Here is a 12,811-nt window from a genome sequence, read left to right as displayed (position 1 = left end):
TACTATACATTAGTTGTTTCTGTTGTTTTAACTGTGTTTTCTGTCTACTGATTTGTTTTTTAATTTTCCTTTCTCATTGGATTGTTTTTCATCTTTGCAATTAAAATCAAATTTAAAAAATAATTTAAAAAGTAGTACAGTTACATTGACTGTTTCACTGAAATATCCAGTGTGTTCTTGTTGCTGGTGAGTTGAATTGTGATGGATTACTGCCCTCCAGTGGGCAAAATGAAGGTCTGTAACAACCAACACTTCAGTCCTGTTAAAAACATAGAAGACATTTTCCTTGTTTTCATTTTCTGTAATTTATCTGTGTGTATTCAAACATGACTATCTGTGTTAGTTTCACAACTGAACCGTTGAGACATACAAGACAATGGATTCCTCACATTAATTTTTGTATTAGGGAAGGGAGTTTTAAGAAAAAGCAAAATAAATTTGTGGAAAATCACATTGAACACACACTTCCACACGCTGCATAGCAATATGAAATTAACCATTTAACATACACAATGTCTGAGCTGAGTTGGCTCAGTTATTCTCATTTCCAAAGTGGTAAGAGAATAACATACAGTCTTTCAAAAAGAGGTCATTGTTAGAGCAATGGTCATCAAAAGAATTGTTCAATTGACTTTTTTTTTTCAAAAGAAATTCTGATTAAGGTAACATCTGCATGTAGATGGTAAATGTAATGTACTTGTGTAGCACTTTTCTAGTCTAGCTGACCACTCAAAGCGTTTTTATGCTACATGCCATGTTTACCCACACACTGGTCTACAGGCAACACAGTGCTTTCTTCTAAACACTACATGGGTTCAGTGCGGTTGGGCTTCAGCCCAAAGACATGCGGCTCCGGGAAGACAGAAGTCAAATCACCGACTGGCAGACAACTGCTCTTCCTCCTGAGCGACAGATCAGAAATTGTGTTTGAAAGGTGCATTTGATATAAGTGGCATTTGTGTATTATTGTATTTTGGAAATACAAAGAGAAACACATCCAGTAGTTACAGAGAATGGTCAAGCATAACATTATTACTCTAAGCAAAAATATTCTGTTGATATGTTCTAAGAGATATATTAGTTTTCGGGTTGGAGTGCACTGACCAACCAGTCCATCACAGGGCTATCACAAAAAGGCAGACAGCCATATATGCTCACACTTACCACTAATTTAGAATCATCAATTAACCTCAAATGCATGATTCTGCAATATGAGAGGAAAGCAGAGCACATGGACACACATAAACACAGGGAGAATGTTCATAAACACGTCATTATAAAGACCAATGCACATTTGAATGCTCATTGGAGTGATTACAGTTGTAATGTAGAAAAAAGTCAGACTGAGTGAGTGAGTCATTCAAAAGGGAGAGTACATGTGTGATGTATACTAAAAGAATGAATGCTTTCTCCATCTGTTCAGCAGGATCATAGAAACTTGTAAAATCATTATCTCATGGTCCATTGAAGCTGTTCTGGCAGTGCATGGTGGCAACAACACAGTTTAAATTAGATTTTGATTTAATTAGTCACCTAACTGTGTATTCATGCAGTTAACAGCCGTATTTGATATACACCTATACACTCACTGGCCACTTTATTAGGTACACCTTGCTAGTAAAAGGTTCGACCCCCTTTTGCCTTCAGAACTGCCTTAATTCTTCATGGTATACTTTCAAAAAGGTGTTGGAAACATTCCTCAGAGATCTTGGTCCATATTGACATGATAGCATGACAGGCAATTGCTGCATATTTGTTGGCTGCACATCTATGATGTGAATCTCCCGTTCCACCACATCCCAAAGGTGCTCTATTGGATTGAGATCTGGTGACTGTGGAGGCCACTGGAGTACAGTGAAGACATTGTCATGTTCAAGAAACCAGTTTGAGATGTTATGAGCTTTTTTATTTTCATCCACACTACTGCTGCTCTCTGGATATTTTCTCTTTTTCGGACCATTCTCTGTAAACCCTAGAAATGGTTGTGTTTGAAAATCCCAGTAGATCAGCAGTTTCTGAAATACTCAATCAGTCCATCTGGCACCAACAACCATGCCACGTTCAAAGTCACTTAAATCCCCTTTCTTCCCCATTCTGATGCTTGGTTTGAACTTCAGCAAGTCGTCTTGACCACCTCCAAATGGCTAAATGCATTGAGTTGCGACCATGCGATTGGCTGATTAGCTATTTGTATCAACTAGCAATTGAACAGGTGTACCTAATAAAGTGGCTGGTGAGTGTATGTACTGAAGATAAACCATTTGTTGAATTTCTGAATCTCCTATTATAATGTGATGGATTTGCCTTCAGAACACAGAAATGAGTCTTTCTTTTTTTTTAACATATCAGAAATTGACTTTTTTTTTAATAGCGTTTCCAACACTTTTGTGTTCTAAAACTCTCTTAAATCTCATTAAATCACATGGTAAATAGTTACCTTGGTTTTCTTTGGATGCCTGAGTAGGAAGTGGACAGACATGAGGCAGTTTTGAATTAGTATTTGACTCATATCCCTCAGTAAAGTGAATGAAATTGTACAGTATGAAACATCCTGTACAATTAGATTTTGCAGTCTCTTCCATGTCATCATACATAGGTACACACTCGGATGGAATTTCGGCTTTAGGTATCTGAATGTGCATATTAATGAGCCACTATCAACACATAAATCATTTTGACTGAGGACACGCCTCTTGTTCTCCCATTGGCTGAAGCGTGACTCTTGTCGGCTGCGTCCTCGCCTGGCAACTTAAGTAGCCCCATGCACAATTTGATGAATAGAGTCGCTGTCAAAGACGCTAAGAGTGGTCGTGTCGTTTATTGTTAGCAAAGACGACAAGGAAGTGAAGCTGCGTTATGTCCCCTCCGCATAGTTACTTGTAGTTGTTCATTCGCAAAGCTGGACTTCGCGGAGTGTTTGTCCAACTGTTCCCCTCATTGTGTTTTCCCTTGCCTTTTTTTGTGGAAAGCTATGAATACCACAACATGACGCGCTTGAGAGCGGTTTCACAACTCTAACTGAAGTTTCTGTGAATATTTTTTTCCAGTTTGTCAAAGTTCTCACGGAAGGAAGAACAGCTTTGTTTCAATAAGGTAACGCGCCTCTTCTCTTTCCTCATGTTTCCCGTCCACGCGCGCACAGCAGAATACAGCTTTACTGTAAGCTAGCAGCTCGGGAACTCATGTCTCTTAAGCTTTGAAAGCTAGAAATGATAAAGGCACAAGAAAAGCACTTAATGATTTGTGGAACGCTTTCAAAAGTCTGGCTTGGTACTTCGCACATCTCCCCTCACACTCCGTTGACATAATGCAACAACAAAAAACCTACACTCTCCTGGTCTGGTCTAGTTGTCTAACCAATAACAAGACTAGAATTGATGTTTTTAAATCATAATGCTTCAAAGAGTACACTTCAAAACCCTGAAATGTGCTTGTTATTTTGATGTGTGCTATGTGTTTATCAGCGGTATCAGTATGCTCTGTTTCGGTCAACCTGTTAACACCCTGTCATGGTGCTGTCAGCTAGTTGCTCACCTAAACGAATCTTCAAAGGTTAAAATGTAGGAAAGGCATGACTATAAAAGCTCCTATTTGAAGTAATTGCAATTATTGTTGTCAATGTTCACTCCAAATAATATATTTCTCACAAATATTATTGTTTAAAGTCTATTACTCAAGCGATTTTATATTGAATTTGTACTTCACGTTTTTCTTTAAGTGTTGGTAGAGTGAATATGGCTGAATTTACCCATCTCAGACCTGTCTCAGCTCTTGTATCTCTATTGTTTCCAGTCCAGGAACCCTTGGGGTCACATCAGCATGGTGAACAGCCAGGTGTCAGGTGTACCACCAGCCCCCAGGTCCTGTGCAGGATGTGGGGGGAAGATCGCCGATCGCTTTCTGCTCTTCTCCATGGAGCGATACTGGCACACACGGTGTCTCAAATGCTCTTGTTGCCAAGCCCAGCTGGGGGACATTGGCACCACCTGCTACAGCAAAGGGGGCATGATTCTGTGTCGCAGCGACTACATCAGGTGAGAGGAACGATGAGGTGGCAGAGTTAGGATGGATGAGAAGAGTAGGTGGAGGAAAAGGAGATGTTGTTTTTAGATTTTTGTAGCTGCACAGACAGAGCAGTCTGTGTTCTTGCGTTTGCAGACTGTTTGGGCACAGCGGAGCATGCGGTGCCTGCGGCCAGTCGATCCCAGCTAACGAAATGGTGATGAGGGCACAGGGAAATGTTTACCACCTCAAGGTAAATCCCCAGCTTTTACAGGATTGTGCTTCATCTCCTGCTGCTTGTGTGACAGACACATCTGGGATGTGGTGGGGAGAGACATTGCTCCAGAAATTGTTAGGAATGATATGAATTGTACCTGCTGTCTGTTTGTCTCCTGTAATCTTTTTAATTCATTCTTCAGAATTATTTTAGCTGTTCACTAAAGTATTTCCTAACAGACTCCCCATACAATATAATTCACATCAAGTGGCTAAATGTTCCTATTTTGATTTGAATTATACCTGAAGGGTATTTATGGACTTTAGCGGCTTGAATTTAAGAGATAGTTCTTGTCTTTTCATCTTCTGTTCTTCCCACTCTGCAGTGTTTCAGCTGTGCCACCTGTAGAAACAGACTAATGCCTGGAGATCGCTTCCATTACATCAATGGTACAATCTTTTGTGAGCACGACAGGCCTGGTGCTGCCTTGCTCAACAACCACCTGCCTCCACTTCAGAGCAGCTCTGTGCTGACAGACCAGAAGGTAAATAAAGGGGTTGCCAGTATGATATTACAGACCCATATATAATTGGAGCAGAGCTTAACATGAATAGAAACGTGTTTGATTCCCCATGTAACTAATAGAAATAAGAGGGGAATGCAGACAATGTTTACACAGGAATGAGAAAAACAAGAACAATTTGGTATACATATATAGATGTATATTGATATAGATATATATAAGCATTAATCAAATAATATGAGAAAGAATGGATGAACAAAAAAAGACTCCTACTATGTGCTGTTGTTATTAGGTGCCATTTTTACTACTTTACATTATTACCCTACATTTTACTACCATTAGTCTACGTTTATCTAATATCTAATCTTTATATGTTATGTTCCAATAACGTAATTGGAACATAGTCTTATGTAGTAGTGCAGTAATAATACTGCACTACTACATAAGACACTACTCTGCAGCATACTGAACAATGATTTATTTATTTTTTTAGTGTAAAATATTTCAGGCTTTATTTTATGCTTTCGTAACCTACAAATGTTTCAATGCGCTTGGTAACTGTAAGAGGCCATGATGTTTTATACCACTGTATTCTGTTTTTGAATCCATTATTCATTATTAGCAATTATTATTTAACATTGCTGTTTCTCTTATTTTGTAGGTATGGTTGCATACTTAGTGCTTAAATGAACTTGACATTTTAAGATAAGCTAATACTTTAATTGGAGGGAAGCACACACACATCTGAATAGAGTGTGGTTTTGTTTTCAAACAATTTAAAAATGCATACAGGGAGAGGTGCTGTTGACCTAATCATTTTCCCGGGACCCTCTGGTCCTATCTGCAGGTATGCTGAGTGGTAAGATGGCACCCTGTTTCCCTCCCAGCCTTCACTTCACCTGGGTGCATTCCTTCTTTCTTGCTACTATCACCATTGCTGTTGTGGAGTCTCATCGCTGCCTCCACCACCTTCCTTCTCCTGTAAAGGACGCAGTTTCTCCCGTCCCTCACCATATCAGTGAATCTCTATACATCACGGTCCTGTTTCTGGTGTGTTTATTGTTAAAGTGATCTATGTGTTATGCACAGATCATAGAGGGTTCTTCAGGACTGAACAAAGCTTGAGGAAGACGGTGCTGAAAAGCAGCATCTGCTTGCAGAGACAACAAAAGGTGCTTGTGTGAATGTTTGATGGACTGCTGTCAAAGCTTTGCTTCAGCCATGTTGCATTATTTCTCCTGAGCGTGTTTATAATGATCTCCTGATCTCCCTCTTGTATATCATAATCTTGAGATTAAATCGCTGAGAATTACATAAACCAATTATTGGTGTGAGGGAAGAATCTGAAAACGTTCCGTCACAGGAAAACCCTGAATAAATAAAAAGTAGGACCAAAAACTTTTGGACAACAACGCATTATTCACACTTGCTGATTAGTCACGTTTCCTTTTCTACCCTAAGAAGAGGTGAAATGATCCAGTCATGATTTTCTTTTTTTTTTCCTTCTATGCAGTTTTATTTCTTTATCAAATGCCTGTGCAATGTCTTAAAAAATGTGGGGATGAAAACAAAAATCCTATTGAAATGATTTTCTGTTACATGTCACAAAGCGACCCGGGTCGTTGCAGCTTTAGAGTGACGTTGTGTTGCATTGAACCTAGCATGGCAATTGTCACTTGTTCTCTCACTCTATTTATCCCTGTATGGTGAAAACATGCCTGATTACCCTGAGGAATGGAATTAAGGGGCTTGAGCTCTGACCATTTAAAGAAGCAATTAAACATGAGCCCTGTATCTATGCTGTTAGAGCTCCTGGGAGACTGAACTTGGGGTATATCCTGTGGATGATTGGCTGTCTGTCTCTAATAAAGCCTAATCTGAAAGCAGGCTCATTAAAGGGGAGTGGCCCTTTTACACCCAGAGCATTTGAAACAATCTGATGTATTTACTGTTTACCATGTTCCAATTAAAGCTCCCACACAGCCTGGTTTGTTTCCCATCATAGCTTTTTGTACTCTGCCACACACTGCATGGCTTCTGAAAAGTATTTTCTTTAGCTGCATCTATCTAATTCACTCTAACTCCTTGTGCCTCTTTATTGCTACGTGAAAACTTTAAAGCCTCAGCATACCATCAGAGGTTGGGAGTTAATCATTGTGTGATAGTTCCAGTGGAGTACGCTGTGTGCAGGAAGTAGGAGATAACATCTGCTCTACTTTCACACCTTGCCTGGGAGCATAGAAGCCATCAAACTTGCACCTTAATGCGCTTAGTTATTTCAAAACGTCCCACTTGTCATGGCTGGTGCTGATACTGCATCAATTATTTATTCCACGTCTGATCAAGAAGCGTCACGTAAATTAATTAACGTATGCAAATGATCACAATTACAATTATCTTTGTGTCGTGATGGTGAAGAAATAAAACCCTGGCACATTCCTGACTCCCACAGCACCACAAGTTACACTTTACATTCAAACTAATCAAGCCTCATCTGCCTTTTCCTAATTAGCCAGAACGTTTTCAGATGCCAATTAGCAGGTCTCATGAAAAAGCTCCTTACCATGAGGCGCCGTCTTTTATCAGAGTTTCTGCAGGTGTGTTGCTCACCATGTAGCCTGTGTCATAGGAAAGTGTTTATTCCTGCTAATTAATCATATTAACACATGCAAATGAGTGTAATTGCCTAAGCTCCTCCACCCCACACTGTGTGAAGACACAAGAAGATGCCATGGTATTTTTACATGCTTGTGATGAAGAGGAAGAGGACTGGCAAAGCTGCCTTCTTTTTCAGAGACACTCCGGTGGTGCCTCGATGGCCACCAACCATGGTACTGTGGAGATAGGACAATGTACTGATGCTGGTTCATATTGACTGTGATAGTCCAGTTTTCTTTGTGTCACTAGATGCAAACTAGTGTGTACAGCAGCAGAGCACATGGGCTTACTTCCCACTTGGTTACCAATTGAATGTTTTTATAATGGAATCAATTAACTAATTTTTCTTAAATACTGCCGTTAATGCTAAATGCTTCATGTCATTCGGACTGTTTGCCAAATTCTGTTAGTATCTTCGCTTGTGTAAATGCTATGCTAATTTGGTATCAGGAGTCAAACTGCATGGTCATTCTAGTTTTAATAGATTCATAGATAACTTTTTAATAGATCTACCACAAATCACGAGACAATTTGCAGCTTTTTGTCATTGCAGCCCTGAGAAATGTCAGTGCTCACAGATCTTCCTCTTTATATTACATCGATTCTCTTCATCACGTTCTGATGGTGTATTATGAGAAAATCATAAAGTATTTTAGAGAGCTGAGAGCAGCATCATTTCTCAAGAGAGTTGCTTTGCTGAAGGCAGGCAAGAATTGTTTTGTGACGCCCTCACTTTGTGACAATAATGAACACTGAAAGAATCCAAAGCTTAAAAACAGCAACAACAACAAAAAAAATCATTTGTGTGACCTCTGACACAGGTTTTGTCTTTGTTTTCACAACACAATTTGTAATGTTTAGCTGGCTTCTGTGCAGAGATTTGTCGTTAGTACTCTTTACAGACTAAATGTATTGTGGTTCTGTATGAAGTTTCATGCTGTTTGGAGTATATAGAGCATCATTACTCATACTCTTTATATTCTAAACAAACTTGAAATATAAAGTAAATGACTTACTGTCTGATGGTAGTTCTCAGAAACGACTTATACATGGTGCTTAGAATAACAGGAAAACTTTTCTTTCGCCACTAAAGCCAGGTACTATGTATGTTCCATCATTATATTAAGTCACATACAGTATATACTGTAGAAATAATTTGTTTATGAACATTCCAAGGATCTTTGATCCAAGTGCTACATTACAACGTGGATAACTTAGATTTTGAAACGTGGAAATAAATGCTTCTTCGTTATTTTAAAAATAAGCAAATGAGCTGAGACTGAATGGTGCAAGCAAGGTATTGCATGATGGTTTTTTTTTGCTTTAGATGAATGCTGATAGAGCAGTTTCGTCCAACTGTAGGCACTTAGCTTGACATGTATGTTTCTGTAAACTGCCATCTGATTGTCACCTTTTTAAAAATCCAAACATATTAATTCAATTTCAGTATGCTGAAAATGATGAAAGCTTCTCAGGGTATTATAGTAGGTTCCAGTCCCAATGCGCCAGATGAATGTGCAGAATCCACTACAAAAACTTCCAATACACATCCAACACTTTCAACACACCTAATTTGTCATAACCATAGTTTGTTAAATGTTAACAATTATTCAAGAAACCTCTTCGAACTTCCCCCAGTGCTGCGTTGTGTACCCCACATTATATGGGAGTGAAACATGAGACAGAGCTGGAACATGAGGAATGTTGCAGCCATAATTCACTGCCTTCAGCAGGGGAGTAGAGAATCATGATGACAAAGAGAGCGACTTTACAACTAAGAGCTTCATTCAGGAATGTTAGGGAGGGGAGAGGGAGAAAACTTCTCCTGGCCAATCGGAACGCTTTGAATAATTAAAGTGATCGGCTTAATTAGCTCAATTACGTTAATTTGACCACAGAACATGGCCATATGGTGAAAGGAAACAAAAGAGGGGGGAACTAATTAAAAGTAAAATAATGAGGATTTTAATTAACTGGCTCCCTAGACAGCAGAGCGCAGGGATCAGGAGCCTGCTACCATAATTAAAGTGCTGTAACGCTGGCAACATCTTTCTTTTCTTTCTTATATCTGTGAGGGCTCAATCCATCTAATTAAATCTGTAAATAAATTAGCAACGTTGAGGGTTCCTGCTTGACTTAACACTGCCTGCAATCCTCCCCCCACCACCTTCTCAATAACATGTTCACCTTATTTTCAGTACAAAACACCACCCATATGTATGTAGGCAAAGGTTGAGCTAAGGTCTGTCATTAGCAAATAGATATGGGTAGAGGATGGTGTATGTATGTGTGTGTGTGTGTTACTCTATCATGTAGGCTATCGGCAGGCTTTTTGCTCCCTTTCATAATTGATTCTGTTTGGAAGGTGTATCTGCTGTAAAAAGCGGCTGACACAGATCGGGGATGGCAAACTCGAGGTGTTATCAGCATCACCTGGATGTGCTACACATGTTCAGGCTAAAGGCAGCCACCATGCATGTTCCATATGTGCCATCTGGAATTCCATTCTATGTCCTAAATACGTTGCACCTTTGTATCTTCCTGCTGTCATTTAGTCACATCCCCTGTTGCTCTCTGTTCAACCTGTTCTGGACCTTTATCCACTCCTTACACTCAAACTCTAGTCAACCAGTAGCAATAGCAGAAGCGTTTCGATTGAAATTTATCCAGATTGACAAGTGACTTATTTGCATATAAAATTACCATGCATTTAAAAGTTCTTAGCATGCTGTTACACTACCAGCTCTGAGTAAATGAGGAGCAAGCAAGCATTCAGCTGTCATTACCCATGGCTGTTACTGATAGATATCAGTGGAATTGTGTGTTTAATGATAGACACACACAGAGACAGAGAAATGTGACAGTTAACAATTTAACTTCCTTTCCCACCTCTGATTTTCCAGCTTTGCTGCTCTTTAAAGAAAAACAATAAGGCTGGGCTAGCAAGGCTGATAACCAACCCCATAACCAAAATGCCACTACATCATACTGGATATTTTTGACAGATCATGAACTAATGAAGGGGGGGGGGGGCTGATAACCATTTGAACTTTTCACTCTGCTTTGTACCTGCTTTGTAGCATCCTTTTAGATATGTTTGCTTTTCTCCCACTCCATCGGCTCACATAAAGATTCCAGTGTAAATGTAAGTAGGGTTTTTAAACATGATCACCAGACATTTTCAGAAAATGTATTCTGCTTTGCAGCAGGCCCTTAAAGAGGAAACTGTGTGTTTGTCTCAAAGCAGCTTCCATCCTGAGCCACAGGGAAAATTAGAAAATTAGACCAAAGCAAGATGTTACAAAACAAAAACAAAGTTATTCTGCCAACTCACATGTGGACAATATTTATTCTTGAAAACATCATCTGTACATCTCATTATTTGGGTAATTGTTTGTTATGATTTAGGTTTTGCAAACAAAACAGAAAATATCTTGAAATTCGACCTGGCCCACTGATAAAAAAAAAAGTTCTCATCAGACCCACTGTAGCAGGGATATAGTGCTAAAAGTCTACCAAAATCTGCTGAAATCTGTTTACTTCTTTAACTGACCACGGTAGCATATCAACAGAACGGACATCTCTATAGAATGACTTATTGCTTTATCAGTGTCTGAACCTGCAGGGACAGACAGCTTGAACACTGCAGAGTAAAACATTAAGTTGAATACTTCAGTCTAACCACAGCTGAGCCTCATTAAGAAATGTCTTTAGTTTTTAACTCTCCACATAGCATGTCAAACTCGCATCCAAGCAAATTGAAATGGTTGCACAATTGTCTGATTAGACAAAGTTTCTTACAGTAGCTAAGTTTGTTGAGCACGCAAGAATGTTATGTCAATACCAACCTTCAGAGAGTGTGGGAGAAACCTGAGGGAGAGTTTCTCACCACAGAGAGTCACTGACTGCTGCAAGACAACAACAGAATGGTTTGTGATTGTAGTGACATAAATTTATTCCTTATCTCCCCAGTGTTCTGCTGATTTGATTAATCCTTCTCTGTGATTTTACAGATGAATGCTTTTTGTTCTTGTATACATTTCTTCCCATGCCCATCTCATGCAGCAATAAAGTAACCTAGTGTTTAGCTGTAATAGGGAAACCTAACCCCCAACCCTGAGGTCTCTCTACTGCAGAGGAAACAAAAGTGGGAGATCACATCATCTTTGGGTTAGCCTATCTAATTTAAAAAGGAATAATTATTGAAAAGGTGTGAAAATTAATTAATGAATTAATGCTTTTTTTAAACATAGTATATAGTATATTCACAGTTTTGCCTGGCAGGGCCACCAAGCATCACCTTCATTATAAGAGAAGGACCTGGCAAACTCTCATCAGATGAATGTCTGGGGATCAAGCTCCCTTGTTTGTCTTGAAACAGTTTTTACGATAGGTAAGCTGGGAAAGGCCAAGCCCTCATCAACCCCCCCCCACTCCACCAAACCAGGTGGAACACACATGCGTTCATTATCATCATTTAATGAAGAGCAGATGCAACAATGCAACCTCTCACTACATTACTCTCCCACACATAGAGCTGTGTATGAGGATAGACACACACATATACTCTGAAAACACACAAATACTCAAGCTAATACTATGGAAAGTCATGTTAAAGTGAATTCGCACTCAGGCATATACACATCCACGTCCATCCATTCTTACTTTGAGAGAGACTTTCTCACACGTGCATACATGCAATGGCTCATTCAGTCATATCGTGGTGAGGTGGAATGAAGGGAGCTCAGCTCAGCTCAGACCTGTGGGCCTCATTTTTCCAATTTAGATGAATGACTGAGATCATATATCATTTCCCTTATGTTTGGCTATTTTTATCTAGAGGGAAGTAAGTGCAAGAGAGCTGCAGGAGCCAGAAAAATGCATCACCTGTGGATCTGGACTGAGCTTTTTCTGTTGTGAGAAGATGAACCTTTCATTAGGGTACATGTATCAAACTAGTAAATCCAGGAATCTGCATGTGTGAGTTTGTTCTTCACTTCTGTAGTGAACTGTTTATCCGAGCCTTTTAAACTTTGTAGCTGTTTTGCAGTGGAAGAAAGTGTGCCAAAGTTTTAGGGTGTTTTGAAGTTCTGATATTTTGCTAAAAGTAGCTTTCTGTTAGATTTTCGGGGTGACTACTTGTCTATGTGCACGGGGGTCACAGGATGTCTGTAAACTGTTGCTGTCAGCCTGCGAGGCATGTTGGGGACATATGTAAATTCTATCTACAGACATAACCTGGGTAACACTCTCCTTGATTGGACACCGCATTAGTCTCTGTTTGTGAATTTTCACCGTGTTTCTCAATGGTCATTTACTTGTTCAACAATACTTTATATTTGGTGAGTCTATTGCTGGGAACTCAAGAAAGGCCTGATTTTTGCATGATGTTATTTGGATAAGCCACGCTA

At 39.5% G+C, this 12,811-nt stretch overlaps 1 protein-coding gene across 2 annotated transcripts; it reads left to right on the top strand.

Annotated features, from left to right (window-relative positions):
* Positions 1-2,751: 2,751 nt before the first annotated feature.
* Positions 2,752-6,729, top strand: LOC140310339 (LIM domain transcription factor LMO4-B). 2 transcript variants are annotated; one of them, XM_072388614.1, is made up of 5 exons: positions 2,752-3,093; positions 3,798-4,034; positions 4,159-4,255; positions 4,605-4,763; positions 5,590-6,729. In XM_072388614.1, the coding sequence occupies exons 2-5, from the start codon at positions 3,820-3,822 to the stop codon at positions 5,596-5,598; spliced, it is 480 nt and encodes a 159-aa protein (XP_072244715.1). In that variant the 5' UTR covers positions 2,752-3,093; positions 3,798-3,819; the 3' UTR covers positions 5,599-6,729. The 2 variants fall into 2 exon arrangements, with proteins under 2 accessions (XP_072244715.1, XP_072244714.1); XM_072388613.1 differs by having other exon boundaries at positions 3,793-4,034.
* Positions 6,730-12,811: the final 6,082 nt, after the last annotated feature.

The sequence above is a fragment of the Leuresthes tenuis genome, unplaced genomic scaffold, assembly GCF_036924035.1.
Source record: "Leuresthes tenuis unplaced genomic scaffold, fLeuTen1.0.hap1 SCAF_6, whole genome shotgun sequence".
NCBI lineage: Eukaryota > Metazoa > Chordata > Actinopteri > Atheriniformes > Atherinopsidae > Leuresthes > Leuresthes tenuis.
This window is presented reverse-complemented; position numbering and strand designations above follow the sequence as displayed.

Bases quoted from the DNA above. Each gene is read 5' to 3' on its own strand.
- LOC140310339 (XM_072388614.1), top strand. From the start codon at position 3,820: ATGGTGAACAGCCAGGTGTCAGGTGTACCACCAGCCCCCAGGTCCTGT. The intron at 4,035-4,158 runs GTGAGAGGAACG...TTGCGTTTGCAG, and splicing joins TGTCGCAGCGACTACATCAG to ACTGTTTGGGCACAGCGGAG. The intron at 4,256-4,604 runs GTAAATCCCCAG...CCCACTCTGCAG, and splicing joins GAAATGTTTACCACCTCAAG to TGTTTCAGCTGTGCCACCTG.